General features: G+C 43.7%; 2 protein-coding genes across 2 annotated transcripts; both read left to right on the top strand.

Annotated features, from left to right (window-relative positions):
- Positions 1–4,191: 4,191 nt before the first annotated feature.
- LOC308363562 (vang-like protein 2) lies at positions 4,192–9,008 on the top strand (the record flags this gene model as incomplete). The annotated part of the gene is made up of 7 exons (XM_080836366.1): positions 4,192–4,262; positions 4,456–4,549; positions 5,429–6,129; positions 6,557–6,693; positions 7,075–7,210; positions 8,141–8,387; positions 8,742–9,008. 7 exons carry the CDS (start codon positions 4,192–4,194, stop codon positions 9,006–9,008), a joined length of 1,653 nt encoding a protein of 550 aa, XP_080692492.1.
- A 1,702-nt stretch (positions 9,009–10,710) lies between these two features.
- Positions 10,711–17,043, top strand: LOC308363888 (high affinity immunoglobulin epsilon receptor subunit gamma-like). Its single transcript, XM_080836777.1, has 5 exons — positions 10,711–10,870; positions 14,491–14,582; positions 14,871–14,900; positions 16,044–16,076; positions 16,355–17,043. The coding sequence occupies exons 1-5, from the start codon at positions 10,816–10,818 to the stop codon at positions 16,415–16,417; spliced, it is 273 nt and encodes a 90-aa protein (XP_080692903.1). The 5' UTR covers positions 10,711–10,815; the 3' UTR covers positions 16,418–17,043.
- Positions 17,044–17,650: the final 607 nt, after the last annotated feature.

Below are 17,650 nucleotides of genomic sequence, written 5' to 3'. Positions count from 1 at the left end.
ATGATTGAGGGGGGGGAAGTGTGGGATGGTTTGTTACAAACAATTTTTTTTATTTCTTCTGTGTGAGTAAAATACTCCGCCAGTTGGCCTAGCAGTAGGCTACTCTGAACATATTTAAAATTAGGTTCAAGGAAGGTCTCAAACAAAACAGTAAAATGAATGCTCTAACTCAAGATCTCTTAATTTGATTCGAGATTACGCCCTTATTGCGTTGACAGCACAACAACGCATCTGAAATACCTTTACATAGACTAAGTTGAGGAATAGCCAGTTCCACCCTAGACAGAGTGATACATATACTAGACCACAGCCTAGAATTGCCATGGGGATAAACCAGTGAAAACTAGATTGTCACGCCGATAACACGTTGAGATCTTCAGCAGCTCCTTTGCCGTTAGTGTAAACGTAAACGTGAGAGCTGTGGACGCCATACGGTCGCATCGCGTCACATGTCACCCGAGTCCCATTATGTAGGCGAGAGGGTGGCGTGCGATGCCGCGTATTGTGTCAGCTGTCTCGGGTCATTTAACAGTGTAAACACAGCCGGCTCAAACAACATGGAGACACAGCAGACCCCGTTAATGACAACAGATGAATGGCTTTTCTGATCTGAAGATCTATGCATTTTATCCTACATTTTCAGTCTTTCTCCCCCCCCTCTTCTCCCCACTCACAGACAAGCACTCACTCACCTGTGAACATCCACACATACACACACCTGTACCCCCTGTGGCAGAGTTGGAGTTTTGAGGCTTGAGAGTTGAGCAATCTGGAGAATTATTTTGTTATGTGGTTATAATTGTCCTAGCTTTGTGAGGGTGTGTGTGTGAGTGAGTGTCATAAGTACACATTTTAACTTGAATGGGTAACCTTATCCTTTGAGTGGAGTGGGCCATATACTGCAGTAACTCAGTACTCAGAAGAACGAAAGAGGAGAGAAAAGTGTAACAGTAGATGCCAAGTGCATCTCAGACCCGCCCCTTCTTTTCTCCGCACTTGCTGTGTGTGTGTGTTTGTGTTTGTGTGTGTGTTAGTCAGCATTTACAGTCATATTTTTGAAGTATATGGCAGCCTGGCCTCCTACCCTGCCTCTCCCTATATCTGTAACCTGGCAAGAGTAGCTCCAGCAGGAAGCCCCAGCACTAGGAGACAGAGCTATCAATTCATGAGGTATCAATTCATGTCAAGATTTACATGCTGTGCACTACAGTGGGGAAAATAAGTATTTGAACCCCTGTCGATTTGGCAAGTTTGGCCACTTGCAAAGAAATGTGTGATCTAGAATTGTAATGGTAGGTGTATATTAACAGTGAGAAACAGAATATCAACAAAAAAAATCCAGAAAAATGCATTTTATAACATTTATGACTTTATTTGCATTTGATGCAGAAAATAAGTATTTGAACCCCTAGCAAAACATGAGTTAGTACTTGGTGGAATAACCCTTGTTGGCAAGCACAGACGTCAGACGTTTCTTGTAGTTGGTCACCAGGTTTACACACATCTCAGGAGGGATTTTGGTCCACTCCTTTTTTCAGATCCTCTCCAAATCCTTAAGGTTGCGTTTTCAATGGGAGGGAATGAGGGTTAAGCCCAATATTCCTTGTTATATGGCCCCATCCATGTAATGATGCGGTGGAGTCGTCCTGTACCCTTGACAGAGAAACAGCCCCAAAGCATAATGTTTCCACCTCCATGCTTGATGGTGGGTATGGTGTTGTTGGGGTCATATTCAGCATTCTTCCCCCTTTCAAACACGGCAAGTCGAGTTGATGCCAAAGAGCTTGATTTTGGTCTCATCTGACCACATCCTATCTCCCAATCCTCCTTAGAATCATTCAAGTGTGCATTGGCAAACTTCAGAGGGCCCTGTACATGTGCTTCCTTGAGCGGGGGGACCTTGCGAGTGCTGCAGTACTTCAAAAAATGACGGCGTAGTGTGTTGCCAATGGTTTTCTTGGTGACTGTGGTCCCAGCTGCCTTGAAATCATTCACAAGCTCCCCCTCTGTAGTTCTGGGGTTATTCTGCACCTTTCGGATGAGAGCTAGGGCCCTATCTTGCACCCAGCGCAATTGACATTGTCACCAACACATGTATCATTCCTATCTTGCACCCGGCGCACAGCGGGATTTTCCCTCCAGAGGCGCGCGTCGAAATGAACTTGCGCCGACATGGGCGGGGCGGAACAGAGAAGGCGTTTTTCAGGCGCAAGTGGTATTTTGCAGTTTCAAAACAACACTGCGCCGTTGACCAGAATAAACCTAGTCTAATGTCAGAGGCGCATTGTGTAGAGTCTGTAGCGCCTAGCGCGTATTCAGACGCTATTTTAAGGACGCGTGCTTGGCTGCACAGTAGGCTACACTTTACTTCTCTCGTCTACACGAGAGATTTACACCAATTTTTTGGCAAGCCATATATAATTACAAGGAAAATAAAGTATTTACCACATGAGGAAATCATTGTGATATCCATATCCAAGATATTTTAAAAATAGGCATACATCTAGCGTACACACTGACCCAAATGATTAAGGTAAATTGTAATGGCGGTTCTGATGTCTGCCATCTCCTGGCAGATGAGCTGGGGACAGACGCACACTGTCCCTATCACAGTCTGCGGCGAGATAAGGAGAAAAGGGAGGGAGAGGGAGAGATCGGAAGAGAGGAGAGCCTGATCAGTGGCTGGCCGCACGCACGCACGCACGCACGCACGCTCGCTCGCTCGCTCACTCGTTCACTCGTTCACTCACTCTCTCGCAGATGAGCTGGGGACAGACGCACACTGTCCCTATCACAGTCTGCAATAAGTTCGGCTATACATGCAGTTACGTCAGGTCTAGTCCGACATGCTGGGGAATTCATAAAATTTCCCGTAACACCCGACAGCCAAGAGAGGGCTAAGCAGGCGTTCTGGGAGAAGTATGGGTTCCCTGGCGTCCTTGGCGCTATAGACTGCGCCCATATTCACATACGTGCCCCCCCAGTGTTTTACACAACATTGCCATGAATCATGGATGTGTCAATGACATAAATGAGGATAGATTAGAGGACTTGAGAAGACGTGAGGTTGAACTGCATGTGCCGATGGGTGCAATACTATTACCATGCATACATAACCTAGTGATTCAGTGAGGGTGAACCCAATACATCGGAAAGTATGTTTTTGTGACTTTTATTTCAAATATGTTGCAAACGAGAAATGAAAAGTAGAAACATTTCTCCAAACAAGCATGGGAAAATATTGCCGTGATTGTTTCTGGTAACACACGTTCTGGTGGCCTCACGGTCTTCCTCCAGGTAATTCCGCCATTATAATAACAAGCCGCTATGGAATATGCGCTCCTCGCTCTTAAAGGGAATGTGAGATGACGCTCTGATTGGTTTATTGCATATTACGCCCAAACCACACCTATGGCTGAGTAACCTCCTTTGGACCAACCCATTTGACATTTGCGCTGGGCGCAAGTGTGTTTTTTCCGCCGTTATAATAGCAAATGTGCCATAGAGCCGCCGACACAGCTACTTGCGTTTGGCGCTGTCCTACTTGCGTTTCTGATCGTTAAAATAGGGCCCCTAGAGCGATTGACAGTTGTTTGGTGTTGCTTCCATTTACGAATAATCGCACCAATAGTTGTCTGCTTCTCACCAAGCTGCTTGCCAATGTTTTTGTAGCCCATTCCAGCCTTGTGCAGGTCTACAGTATTATCTCTGACGTCCTTGGACAACTCTTTGGTCTTGCCCATGGGGGTGAGGTTGAAAGTGTGAAGTGTGATTCTTTGGACAGGTTTCTTTTATAAACGTCTCCAGTTGAGATCAGGTGTACCTTGACCTAATGAGGACTAATCTGTGTGCTTCTTGGGCACATAACTGGTCATTGGGAGCCAGAATTATTGCTGTTTGCTTGGGGGTTCAAATACTTATTTTCTGCATCAAATGCAAATAAAGTCATAAATGTTATAAAATGCAGTTTTCTAGATTTTTTTGATGATATTCTGTTTCTCACTGTTAAAATACACCTACCATTACAATTCTAGATCACACATTTCTTTGCTAGTGGCCAAACTTGCAAAAATGGTAGGGCTTCAAATACTTATTTTCCCCACTGTAGATGTGTAACGAATCATCTTCATCATCACCATCATTTTGTCTTCCTCTCTCTTCCAGAGCATGTAGAACCCACCCACTCCAAATATGGACAACGAGTCTCAATACTCTGGTTACTCCCATAAGTCCTCCCATTCACACAGCTCCAGAAAGCATAGGTAAGACACACACACAAATCCAGTGTTGAATGTTCCCTCTTACAGAAGGCTTCAGGTCATCCAAGACATGTGTGTGTATGTGTGTGTGTGTGTGTGTGTGTGTGTGTGTGTGTGTGTGTGTGTGTGTCTGTGTGTGTGTGTGTGTGTCTGTGTGTGTGTGTGTGTGTTCTGCGTTCTGCGTTCTGCATTATAGAGACCGAAGGGACAGACATCAGCGGTCAAAGAGTAGAGAGAGCAACAGGAGACACAGAACAAAGAATGGACAAAGTCAGGGTGCCCCACTTCTGGTAAGGTACACACACACAGATACACACTTCTGGTGAGGTACACACACACACACACACACACACACACAGATACACACTTCTGGTAAGGTACACACACACACACACACACATACACACACACAGATACACACTTCTGGTAAGGTACACACACACACATACAGATACACACAAACACTTCCACTTATACACGCAAATAGTCATGCACATTTGCACATGATTACCCACGCACACACACATTCCCTCATATAGTGACGTACAAACCTCTGCACCAGCTCTGTCACACACATTCAGAGCCAGAGTGGATTGATGACCTATTTGTGGGACTGACCTGTTTAATTCACACTGATTTATCACACACACCGCTTCTGTGTGTGTGTGTGTCTGTCTTTATCTCTTTCATTCTCTTTGACATTGTCACTTGTCATTCCTTCTCCATTTCTATTTTATTCCTTCTTCACCCTTTGTCTTTCGATCTTCCCTATTTTTTGTCTCATTTCCTTCTTTCTTGGTCTCTCTGTCTTCTCTTTGTCTCTCTATTTTTTTCTTTGTCTCTCTATCTTCTCTTTTTGTCTCACTTCCTTTTTTCTTTGTCTATCTGTCTTCTCAAATTATCCATTGCGCTTTCTCCATTTAACTCTCCTTCCCTCTTTTCTTATCTTTTGTCTTATTTTCTTTCTTTCTGTTTGACCATCACTTTCTTTCCTCCTCTCTTTTATTTGCTTCCTCTCTCTGTCCTCTACCGCTTCCCCCTTTCCACACTCCACACCCTCTCAACCTTCATTCCTTCTGATTTTGTTCCTTTGATGCCTTCTGTTTGTTCATCACTTTCTTCTCTTCTTCTCTTTCCATCTCTTTCTCCCTCTGTTTCTCCCTTCGCAGGATGATCATTGGGCCGACAACGCCACCATCATCACGGCCACATCAGAGCACAGCGTCTCCCGCGACGACAACCACAGCGCCATCGGCGGCGGTGACGAGATCGAAGAGCTCCACACAGCTCCCCCTAGTGGTAAGAGCGGTCGCAGGCGCCTGGCCGCCTTCTGTCAGGTGATGTTAGGCTGTGCCCTGGGTCTGCCCCCCCTCCTCACGCCCCCTGCCTTCATCCTGCTCCCCCGCGTGCTATGGATGAAGGGGGCACCAGGCGATGGATCAGCCACCCCTGCCCCCTCGGAGGAGTCGGTGGAGGGCCTCTGCACACAGCTCTGTGATGGGGCCCACCTGGCTCTGGCTATGAAGCTGCTGCTACTGCTGCCCTCCAGCTGGGTGCTGTTCCTGAGGGAGCCTCTGGGGGGCGCCAGGCTACCACGCCCCTCCAGGCCGCGCTGGCTGCTCCGTGCCCTTGTGCTGCTCTGCGCTGGCTGCCATTGGCTGCTCTACGGCATCAGGGGGGTGTGGAGGGCGGAGGCAGAGCCGCAAGGCATTGTGGGATTGGCGACAGCATGCACGGATGCCCTGCTCTGGACACAGTACGCGGGCCTGCTGCTGCTGGAGATGTCGACCTTGAACCAACGCACCTTTTGCCTCAAGGTCACGCGCAGCACTGACGGAGAGAGCCACTGTTACAATGTGGGACACCTCAGGTAAGTGTGTTTGTGGGTGTGTGTGTTTGTGAGTGTGAGAATGTGAGAGAGCATATTCAACAAAAGATGGAGCAAGAATGGTAGAGACAGATATAGAGTGTTTGTGCATTCCCATATAATCACATACAACTACGATATCAGCAGAAGACAAAACTGTGGTTGACTGTATCCATGGAGATCAGCTGGGTTACTGGATAAGCGTCGGGAAAATGATCTTTTCTTACTAGTCAAATACAAGCTCCCAAATTACTTATATTCTATATATTAAGGTGAATAACTATGGAGAGATTTATAGGCTACAAAAACAATCTTGAAATCTGTTTTGAAACGAACAGGTAACCAGTGCAATAATTATAAGACTGGTATGCTGCTGCATGATGATGATGTTTAAGGTGGTGGTGATGATGATGATGATCTTGTTGTGCAGTATCCAGAGTGCAGCCTTGTGGGTCCTGGAGCACTACTACAGAGACTTCCCCATCCACAACCCAAACCTGCCTAACTTGCCCAAAGCCATCCTCTCACGCAAGATGACCGGCTTCAAGCTTTACTCTCTGGAGGAGGGTGAGGACAGAGCCACACGCTCCATTTAATATGAAGTGGAATTTTAAAATCTTACAATGTTTATTAGAACACACACACACACACACACACACACACACACACACACACACACACACACACACACACACACACACACACACACACACACACACACACACACACACACACACACACACACACACACATACACACACTGTGCACACAGACACGTACACACCCAAATGCAGTATTCCGCAGGCTTTCATTAAAATAATATTTCATTCATCTATTATTCTATTCATGCATAAAGTGATGGATTATTTGACTTGGCTGATTTGTTTTGTGATTGATTGATTGATTGATTGGTGATTGGATGATGTATTGATGGATGATTGATTGCAGAGAACAGCAGCATGGGAAACTGCACGAGTCCTCCTCCACAACTGATGGCCTCCGCCCAGTGGAGGAGAAACTGCCACAGTGAGCTCTACTACGAACAGGCCGACTACGAGCACCGCGTCCGCAAACGCAAGGCCAGGTGTGTGTGTGTGTGTGTGTGTGTGTGTGTGTGTGTGTGTGTGTGTGTGTGTGTGTGTGTGTGTGTGTGTGTGTGTGTGTGTGTGTGTGTGTGTGTGTGTTCTAATAAACATTGTAAGATTTTAAAATTCCACTTCATATTAAATGGAGCGTGTGGCTCTGAGTCAGGGTACAGAGTTCACAAGCTGAAGGTGTGGCAGGAACAGATTTTACCAATCTGACAGGCAGATAGAAAGATTCTTGGAGAGAGAGAGACAGAGGGAGAGAGATAGGTGGATAGAAAGGAATGCCAGGAAGAAAGAAAGAGCTGATGGAAGTGTAAAGCAGACAGTGGGATCACAGCAACCACTTTGTGCATAGTAGTAGCAGTAGTAGTAGTAGCAGTAGCAGTAGCAGGAGTAGTACCAGTAGCAGGAGTAGTAGCAGCAGCAGTAGTAGTAGTAGTAGTAGTAGTAGTAGCAGCAGCAGGAGTAGCCGTAGTAGTAGCCGTAGCAGTAGCAGGAGTAGTAGCAGCAGTAACAGTAGCAGTAGTAGTTGTAGTTGTAGTTGTAGTAGTAGTAGTAGTAGTAGTAGCAGGAGTAGTTCTCTGTTGTAGTGAACCTGAATAAGTCATACGACTACAGTTGACTGCTCATCAAGGTTATCTTCATAGACTGGTATCAGTTGTAAAAATTGTGATTATGTCAAAGTGCTACCTGTAGTAAGTGGTATATACATAAGATATAGAATATGTGTGACATGTATTTAAATATAGATATTTATGTAATTATATGTCAATCCCTTGATGCGAATGATCTGTGTGATCTGTGTCCCAGACTGAAGGTGCCAGTAAAAACAAATGGTGTTTGTCATTAGCAATAGTAGTGCTAGCTGTGGTGGGTGTTGTGACTTTTTATCCTGGCTGAACTGGATGTGTTGTGTGTCCCCCTAGGCTAGTGGTGGCGGTAGAGCAGGCGTTCTCCCAGCTGAAGCGTGCAGAGGAGGGCAACACATTGGGTGCGCCCCACAAGCGTCAGCAGGGGGCGCTGGACCCGCGAGAGGCAGCCCAGGCCATCTTTGCCCCAATGGCCCGAGCGCTGCAGAAGTACCTCCGCACCACTAGGCAGCAGCACTGCCACACCATGGAGGCCATCCTCACACACCTGCAGTTCTGCCTCACACACAATCTCAGCCCGCAGGTGAGCCTAAAGGACACACACACACTTATACATTCACGCATACATGCATGCACACACACACACACACACACACACACGCACAAACACACTAAACTGTCACTAATTATCACTCCTATTCTCTCTTTCTATCACTCCATCTCTCTGTCTCTTAACTATCTATCCTTCTTGTTCTCTCTTTTATCAACATTTTCTTCTTGCTTTTTTCTTCTCTTCACCCTGTCAATCCATTCTCCGTTTCTCTCTGTCCCTCTTTGCTCATTTCCCCCTCCATCTATCTGTTCCCCACTCCCTCTTTCTCCATCTCTTTCTTGTGTCCCCCTCGCTCTCCTTCTCTTTCTTGTGTTCCCCTCTCAGGCCTTTATGGAGCGCTACCTCAGATCAGGCCCTACGCTGCAGTACCAAGTGGAGTCCAGCAGGAGGCAGGAGTGTGAGTGGAAGCTTCAGAGTGAGCTGTCCGTCACCTCCTCCCTCCACGGGGGCATGGGCTTTTCTTTGCACCGCCCACAGTTTGCCCTAGTTGTCACAGTGACGCCCCTCCCTTTCCTGCAGCTGAGGGAAGAGTTTGTGAGCCCGAAAAGCCATCGCTTCGTACTGAGAGTGCAGTCAGAGACCTCTGTTTGAGAAGGAGAGAGAGAGAGGATGAGGAGGAGGAGGAGAAGGAGAAGAAGAGAGTTAATACAAGTGAGACTGAAAACAGAAGGAAAGAAGAGAAATAAGGAAAGATAATGATAGGGATGAAAATGCAGTGCTAAAAACTGATAAAAAAAATTATAGAGCAGAGAAGAGAGACAGACAGACAGACAGAAAGGGAGAGAGAAAGACTTCAAGAGACAAAAAAGAGAGACAGAGAGACAGACACACAGAAAAGGAGAGAGAGAGAGACTGTAAGAGAAAGAAACAGAGACAGTGACAGACAGAAAGAGAGAGAGAGAGACACTGAAAGAGAGAGAGAGATGGGTATTTATGTTTGAAGGAAGTGGTCATCCTCCTGTCTCACTCAGCTCTGTGCTCACGTCTGATCAATGGCCTCCCACACAGGGGGTCATGTGACCCCTGAAGAACTAATGACATCACCTCTTGCCCAGCACCAACTTCCTCATCATCACCACCCCCACCACGGACCTAAAGACTGTCCTGAGAACAGTGCTCCCTCTGAGCTGCAGGACAGATGCGTGCTGAATCTGACCCAGGACCTGCCTTTTTCCAGGGCTCGGATAAAACATTTTTTTTTGTGTGTTTTCATGTGTAGGAAGAGGAGGAGAAGAATGATGTATACTTACAACCACACGATGTACCTCTAAGCCAGTATTTTATTATTAGAAGATATCTGATGACCTTATGTGTGTGTGTGTGTGTGGTTGTGTTGGTTAAATATTTTGTTCGTATCTCTCTCTCTCTCTTTCTCTCTCTCTCTCTCTCTCTCTCTCTCTCTCCCTCTCTCTCTCTCTCTCTCTCTCTCAGTGTGTGTGTGTGTGTGTGTTTTTGATACCGTGTCTTTCTACTTCAGGAAATCAAACACCAAATGAATCCTGCTCAGGCCATTAAGCTTCTGTTATTGTGTATGTATGTGCTTTAAAAAAAACAACATTAATTTTCATGTAAACACCTTTTATATGCCGGCTGACACAGTGACGTGGTCTTTTTGTATTGGATGAACTTTGTACAGAATACAGAATTGCAAGTCGCAATTTTTATTTTAAAAGCGGAAATAAAAAAGTGAGTGAATTTTTCCGTCCTTTCGCGTTCCTGTGGAGTTCCTCTTTTTTTCTTTCACACACACACAGATACACGCAAATACACACCACACACACACCACACACAGATGCTTATGAGTGACCATAACCCAATTCATATTTTCCATTAGAGCCCTGTGCTATCATCATACCTGTGTGGGTTGGCTGGTGTGTATGTCTGGATTTTTATTAGTGAATTTGTACACAAGTGAGTGTTTGTGTGTGTTTGTGCGCATGAATGTTTATGTGTCGTATGTGTATGTGAACTTTACCATGTTGCGTATGTTCCTGCTTGTGTGTAAACATAAGTGCTTCTGTGTGTCTTTTTGTGTGTGTGTGCTTGTGTCTGTTACTTTTCGTGTGTGTGTGTGTGTGCTTGTGTATGTTACTTTTCGTGTGTGTCTGTGTCTTTTTGCGTGTGTGTGTGCGTGTGTGGTGTTCTGGTGTGACAGTGACGTAAGGAGGGGTGTGTTGAAGTCTCACTGAAAGGGCAGTTTAATGCAGACCACAGCTTCCTGGAAGCAGAGGATTTTTGACACATGCACACACACACACACACACTGTCAGTGTAACGCAGACCATCATCTGCTGTCACAATATTCTTCTGTTCCTCCATCCTCTGTACTTCTCATTTCTTTCCTTCTGTACCGCCATCCATCCGTACTTCTCATCTCTGTCCTTCAGCTGAGAAAGGGATGAAGTTGTCAGAAGTAATCCTGGTTTTATCCCTCTACATCCATGGCGTCTCTGGTAAGAGTTTCCTCTTTCTTCAGTCAGAGAGGTAGTGGAAGGATGAATACATTTCCTGGTCAGTGTCTCATGAGACTGTTCCTAAAAATGTTGTAATTTATTTCTCATGTTACACAAACCACTGGGTTTTGGGTTTCTTTATTTAACTGTCTTCTAATGTTGATGGAGCCCTGCTGTTGAAACATTCGGTTTGTCATTATCGTGTTGTATGTGTACCCTTGGTTAACTAAAGAACTAGTGTTTTAATTATATCCTATGTAAAGTGTTGTTGTGTCATATCACATGTAATACATTTAGTGTGGTACCAAAAATGATGTGTAACTTAAGGTAGTTTTGAATGCTAATGTAGGTGTGTGTGTGTGTGTGTGTGTGTGTGTGTGTGTGTGTGTGTGTGTGTGTGTGTGTGTGTGTTTGTGTGTGTGTTTGTATGAAAGAGAGGGAAAAAGAGAGTGTGTCACAGTAGATAGGGCTTCAACAAACATAGATATAAATGTAGCGATGATATGATCTTACAACAAGACACATGCATATTTAAAAACATCCTGAGTTTCTCTGGAAACATGACCAACACATTATTTCTCTCATTATTTTCTCATTAAGGTCACTCAATGTTACTTTTCAGATATTTCTGAGAAGAACATTTCAGTTGCAATTGCAGAGATATGTAGAAGTGCCAGATATCTGGTTTGACTACATCTCTATATAGTTCCTGTTTTAAAGGCACCAGATCTTTGCGAAACAGTGTGTTAGTGTTCAATGAATATCACCACAGTTCAGGGTTATCTACCTAAAGATTTTATAACATATTCATAAACACTGAATAACTATTTTAAGAGGTACGAATGTCTGTATTTGCAACATGGCAATACACAGCTACATTTCAAAGCTGCTTTAAGCAAACTTTGAGGTTCATACAGACTCAGGAGCCACTGCAGCAGCCATCGTCTCCCATTATGTTATGTATTAGTATGCAGTTCACACCCAAAACGACTGCGGTGTAGTAAGGCCTGTGTCTTTTAGAACTTTTCAGAGCGTGTGCATTCACTCTGTGGTTGTCAGAGCATGAAGCTAGCTACCTTATTTAGCTTAGCTTACAGCAGTTTCAAATTGAATGGAGTAGTGTGCAGTCATATGTGTGGATAGCACAGTGTGCTTAAAGACTGCAGTCATATGTGTGGATAGCACAGTGCCTTTGATGACTGATCACTGCGTGTGTTGTCTGTACCTGTGCTCTTATCTATGCATGAGCAACATGTATGTTTTTGCAAGTTTGTGTGTTGTGACCAGGGACGTGCAGTGAGGTTCGGAGCTGGTGAGGCACAGAAACCGGAAGTGATTACGTCATTTTGAGCTCTAGTTTAAACTATATATATAATATATACATGTATATATGTCTATGGTTTTAAAATTGTCATCTGATCAGAACTGAAAAAACGTTGTTTTATTGTCTAATACCATTATTTTCAAACGATTGTTTTTTTATTGTATTATGATGAGTTATTAATAAGATATTAATAGTTGCAAGCTAGTGTATGTAGCCCTCCCACCAATGATATGGCTCATTTAATTTTGTCTGGAGAAAATATAACTACGGTGGTGGGATGCTAATTTAAATGACCATTTAACCAACTCAGACAGCTTCGAAAAAACAATTCCATATTTATTTAAACAACATATTAACATGTAAACAGTTAAACACCGCATACATAGCACACAATACCAAAATGTTCTACTGGCCAGTATAATTTAAAGTTGGTGCACTTTCGTTGGAGCTCATAACCGTCAGTTTGAGGTGAAACAAAATTAATCCACTCACGATTATCAGTATAGATCAGTGGAAATCCTCTTCTTGAGTGAATGCAGTCAGTGGCTAGTTTAGCTCAGGATTAGCACCTACCTAGTCTGCTCACAACTTCAAGGCAACTTTCCTGCATCAACAGCCTTTAGCTTCTTTAGGTTCGTGTTGCGCATGAATATGTAGTCCCGTTGGGAAACGTGAAATACTCCAATGCAAATGTGTAATACTACTGTGTTAACTTAAAATACTTAAACGTTCTTAGTTAATTCAACATGCCTCCAGTCTTGTTTGGACTGAAAGTTCAGTTTTGAGAAAAGCTTCAGGTTAGCAATTCAATCTTCCATTTTCGCTGTCAAACTCAAGTAGAGAAGTGAAGAAGAAAATCCAACGTCAGATTATATACCCAACAAGTGCCCTCTCGCTCGCCACCCTTCTTGAATCCGTGGTAGTGCGTGCCTCCCTTGCAATATTTTTCAATGCGTTTTCAGCTCAACTCAAAAGGTTCTACGCTTGCGCACGCATGCGTAAAACCCAGTTTGGAGTGCTTTCGCAATCCTAGGGGACATAGATATCTTAGATAAAGGCTAGATGGATTATGGCGGACTCTTGAATGTCCGCACAGGATGCCATTTTGAGGACAGTATGCTTCCGGTAGGGATCAGTGGTACGTTAGGTAACGTCAGATCTTCACAATCGTTTATCTCGCGAACATTTTTGACGGATTTACAAATTACTTGATTTACAATCGTCATTACCTTGGTAATAATTCTGGATGCTTGAACATGTTGAAATGTGCAGCTTAATTGTGTATCACGGCTATTGTGTATCAGTCATTTTACATCAATTGGCGAGTAATTGTTCTTTCTTTTCAATATAACTTAAGTTTCACATAATAAAACTGAAGTTGCACATGATTTCCAATCGGGTTGGTTTGTTAAACATCTTACATTATGATTTCGACAGGAAATTGCTGACTTTATTGCCAATGAAGATGCCAGAATTTTGTGCAACCTGCTCTATTGAACACTCCCTTGAAACGAGACCTGTCAGAGACCTGTCAATGTTATTTTCATATGAAACCCCATGTTTGTAATTCTTCATAAGTATGTAGTGCCATAAGAAATATCTTACGTTTATAACAAACCAACCCGTTTGAAAATCGGTTGAAAATTGAGCAAGTTCTGGTTACTTAAAAAGTACCACTACCAACACAATGTTAAGGGGGAGTGAGCTATACTGTCCTCAAAATGGCCGAAATGTGCGGACATTCGGCTCCGTCGGCCAGAAACGCAGGCAGGATATCTAGCCTTTATTATAGATATCTATGCTAGGGGAGGCACTGCCTACCCTGCCCATAGACTGCAATGCATCTGCCTCCCTTGACCGCACGTCCAATGTTCATTGGCTGATCACTGGGAACCGGAAATGCTCAAATTCAGCGATTTTGATAATAAAAATGCTCGAAATGATCGGAATCATGCAGAAATGACACTCGTAACACAGATAACTAGAGACATATGAATATTTATTTTATAATACATAAATATATATGATTATTATACAAAAAAAAATATATTTTTTTAATATTTTTTTTTTTTACTTTTCAAAATGACAGGTGAGGCTCTGCCTCCCCTGCCTCCTATGACTGCACGTCCCTGGTTGTGACTATGTGTTTATGTGACAATGTTTGGGTAGTATGCAGAGTGTGTTGTATGATGTGTTTACGGTTTATATTCATTCAGTTCATCGTTCGTACGTGTTTACCTGTGTGTATGTGTTTGTGTGCTCAATTGTGCATGCATGTGTGTGTGTGTTTTCCTAGCCAATGTTGTGGATGGTAAACTATGTTACATTCTGGACGCCATCCTGGTCATCTATGGGATTGTGCTGACAGTCCTCTACTGTCGACTCAGGGTATGTTTACACCTTGTTTGTGTGTGTGGCGGGCATGTGACCACATCGATGCGCTCCCCAGGTGGAGGTGGTAGTGTGCATGATGCATGTGTGTGTGCGCACAGTTGCATGCATGTGTGTGGTGCGTGGTTGCATGCATGTGTGTGTGAGTGGTGGCATGCATGCAAGGGTGTATGAGTGAGTGTGCTGTGATGTGTTGCAGTCTAATCTGTATGCCAGTGTATGCATCAACATGCATAAATACATGCGTGTGTGTGCGTTTGTAAAATTACCTTGTTCTATCAACAGATGCGCGCTGCAGCAGGTGGAAAATCAGAGGTATGTAACCAGTGTGTGTGTGTGTGTGTCTGTGTGTGTGTGTGCGTGTGTGTGTATGTCTGTGACTATTGTGTGGGTACTAAACCTTGTACACTCCTTTTGACAACAGCAATAGGCCATATTCTGAGATGATCATTTTCATATTCATAACATCCACATTTGTGCACACATGCATACAAAGCTAAACTCCACTATATACGGGGGCACAGGAAACACATGCACATATATGCAGTACCCCCACCTTAAAAAACAGCAGTAGCCGCCTTTTCACCAGGGTCAATGCCAAAACAACAAGATAGCTGGTCACTTTCAAATAATCTACACGCTATCAAATGACCTTAAGAAAACCTAATGAAAAATGTAGAATCGCTGAAGCTGGTCAGCACACTAAATAAGAGCTCTACTTCATATTTGGGCAATGTGCAATGGTAGACTGAAGATGAAAATGTTCGAGTTGCACAACTACTGTGAGCCTATGTCTGTGTGTTTTGGGAGGTGACTGCTGAGCTTTGCAGAAAAAAAGAGGAACTTGTTGTTCAGGCTGTTTAGAAATAACTAAGGCGGAAGAGCATCGCAGGTCGGCCATGTTCATCTTCCCCTTTCTTTAAGCCCCTGTGGTTTTTGAATAGCTTCCTCAGCGGCTAACCTCACATTAACATTTATACTTTAGAATTTGTATTATTATTATTCATTATTATAATTATTCATGTAGTAGATACTTTTATCCAATGCCACTTACCAGTCCCACCAGGATCTTGTGAGGGAATGTTGTGTATAGAGTTTCAAAATTCACAAATACATTTCATGCGATTCACAAATAAATGTAGTCCACATAACACAGATTTACCGAATGTGGTCACATTCAATCACACCCTCAAATTTATGTTCATGTGATTGCAGTGCAGATGTACATTAGTATAGGTGCTTCCTGGGTATCTCTCCCATGGCCTAGGTCGTGTAAGCACCTTGCTCTAGCAGTTGAACTACAGCTGTGCAATGCATGTGAGTCCAGATCTGGCCCTGATCTGGCCCAGATGACAATACGACAATACGAGCTGCTCCCTGGATGTTGATCTCTGGTCTCTGGATGTTGACCTCTGGTCTCTGGATGTTGACCACTGTATTGTCTGTGTTTTCTTCAAGGGCCAGGCTGCAACAGGGGAGGGCATCTACCAGGTACGCCAGAGGATTCTTCACCCTTTCGCTTCAGTCTAATGTTTTGGCAGGACTGTTACAATTTTTATTTTCAGTATGACAGTGTGACTGTACTTCTCCTTCTCTCTCACTCCCTCTCACCTTCCCTCTCTCTTTCTCTCTCTCTCTCTCTAACTTTATCTTTTTTTTTCTCTCACTCCCTCTCTCACTCCCTCCCTCATTCTCGCCCTCACTCTGCTTTTCTCTCTCTCCCTCTCTCTTTCTCTCTCTGTCTCGGTTTCACTATCCTGTCCTTCTAGGGATTGACCCCCCGTGCTCAGGACACCTATGAGACCATCCAGGTGAAGAAGCCGAAGGTGTGAGATGGACTCATCAGGACCAGATAGCAGATCTGAACCCCATCTAGACCAATTCTAGGCTGAGACTGGACCTCACAGAACACATGGAAACGCTTCTGGTGTCCTGGTGAATCCTCTTCGGATTTGCAACATCTTTACCCCCAAATTCAGCTTAGTATTAAGTAGTATAAGTAGTATATATTTAATAGTATTAAGCTTAGTATATGGTTTTGTTATTTCTGTTTGAAACAAGAGTCACTTGCCCCTGTTTAGACTATGAAGCTGACTCATGTATTGCTTGATGATGACTTCAGTATCTGTTTGTTAGTTTGCTCTGTGTGAAAGGTTCAGGAAAGGAGAAGATTATGCCGGTAATCATGTGTGTAGATGTCAGCAAGATTAAACATTTTTCTTGACTAGCAGAGCACAAATAAAACACACACACACACACACACACACACACACACACACACACACACACACACACACACACACACACACACACACACACACAGGCACACACACACACTCACACACAGGCACACACACACACTCACACACAGGCACACATACTGGCACGCACACACACACACACACACAGTTTGACACACAATAGACCTTTTAATGCTATCTGTATACTGTATCATAAACTCTGCATTGAAATGTACTTGTGCATTCATATTTTTGTAATAAAGGTTAATGATGTGAATACTCAACCTAAGAATGGTATCAAGAATAATCTGTTCAAGTTCATGTTTATTTTTATAGTACATCATCATACACAGAGGTCATCCAATGTGCTTTACACTTTAAGCTGGACGTAAAACTTTAGCGATAGGAAATATAAAATAAATAGCAGTGCTAGGATAAGAAATGCAACAGTGTAAAAACCAAAGGGCAATAAAAACCATAGACTTACACATAAAGTTACTTAAACTTAGAGTGCGGACAGATCTGATCCCCCATGGGAAGCTGGTTCCAGCAGTGGGCAGCATAACTCTGGGCACCACAACTAACCAGCTCCTGCAAATCTAAGAGACCTACCAGATTTATATTCAGCAAAAATTTCAGAGATATATTTAGGGCCCAGACCATTTAGTGACTTAAATAGGTAATATTAATAATTCAGTTCTGTATGTAACGGTCAGTGCTCCTGATAATTGGAGTAATATGCTCTCTTTAGTTTTGGTTAAAATTCTAGCTGCAGCATTCTGAATTAGCTGTAGGAAGTGAATAAGGAAACTTTTTTGGAAAGGC

Source organism: Sprattus sprattus (genome assembly GCF_963457725.1).
Source record: "Sprattus sprattus genome assembly, chromosome: 4".
Classification (NCBI taxonomy): Eukaryota; Metazoa; Chordata; class Actinopteri; order Clupeiformes; family Clupeidae; genus Sprattus; species Sprattus sprattus.
Note: the sequence above shows the minus strand (reverse complement) of the source record. Positions and strands in the feature narration are given on the sequence as shown.

What these genes read in the sequence shown, in the direction of transcription:
- LOC308363888 (XM_080836777.1), top strand. Translation starts at nt 10,816, where the DNA reads ATGAAGTTGTCAGAAGTAATCCTGGTTTTATCCCTCTACATCCATGGC. An exon ending in CTACATCCATGGCGTCTCTG is followed by an intron (nt 10,871 to 14,490) that starts GTAAGAGTTTCC and finishes GTGTTTTCCTAG; the next exon opens with CCAATGTTGTGGATGGTAAA. An exon ending in CAGCAGGTGGAAAATCAGAG is followed by an intron (nt 14,901 to 16,043) that starts GTATGTAACCAG and finishes GTTTTCTTCAAG; the next exon opens with GGCCAGGCTGCAACAGGGGA.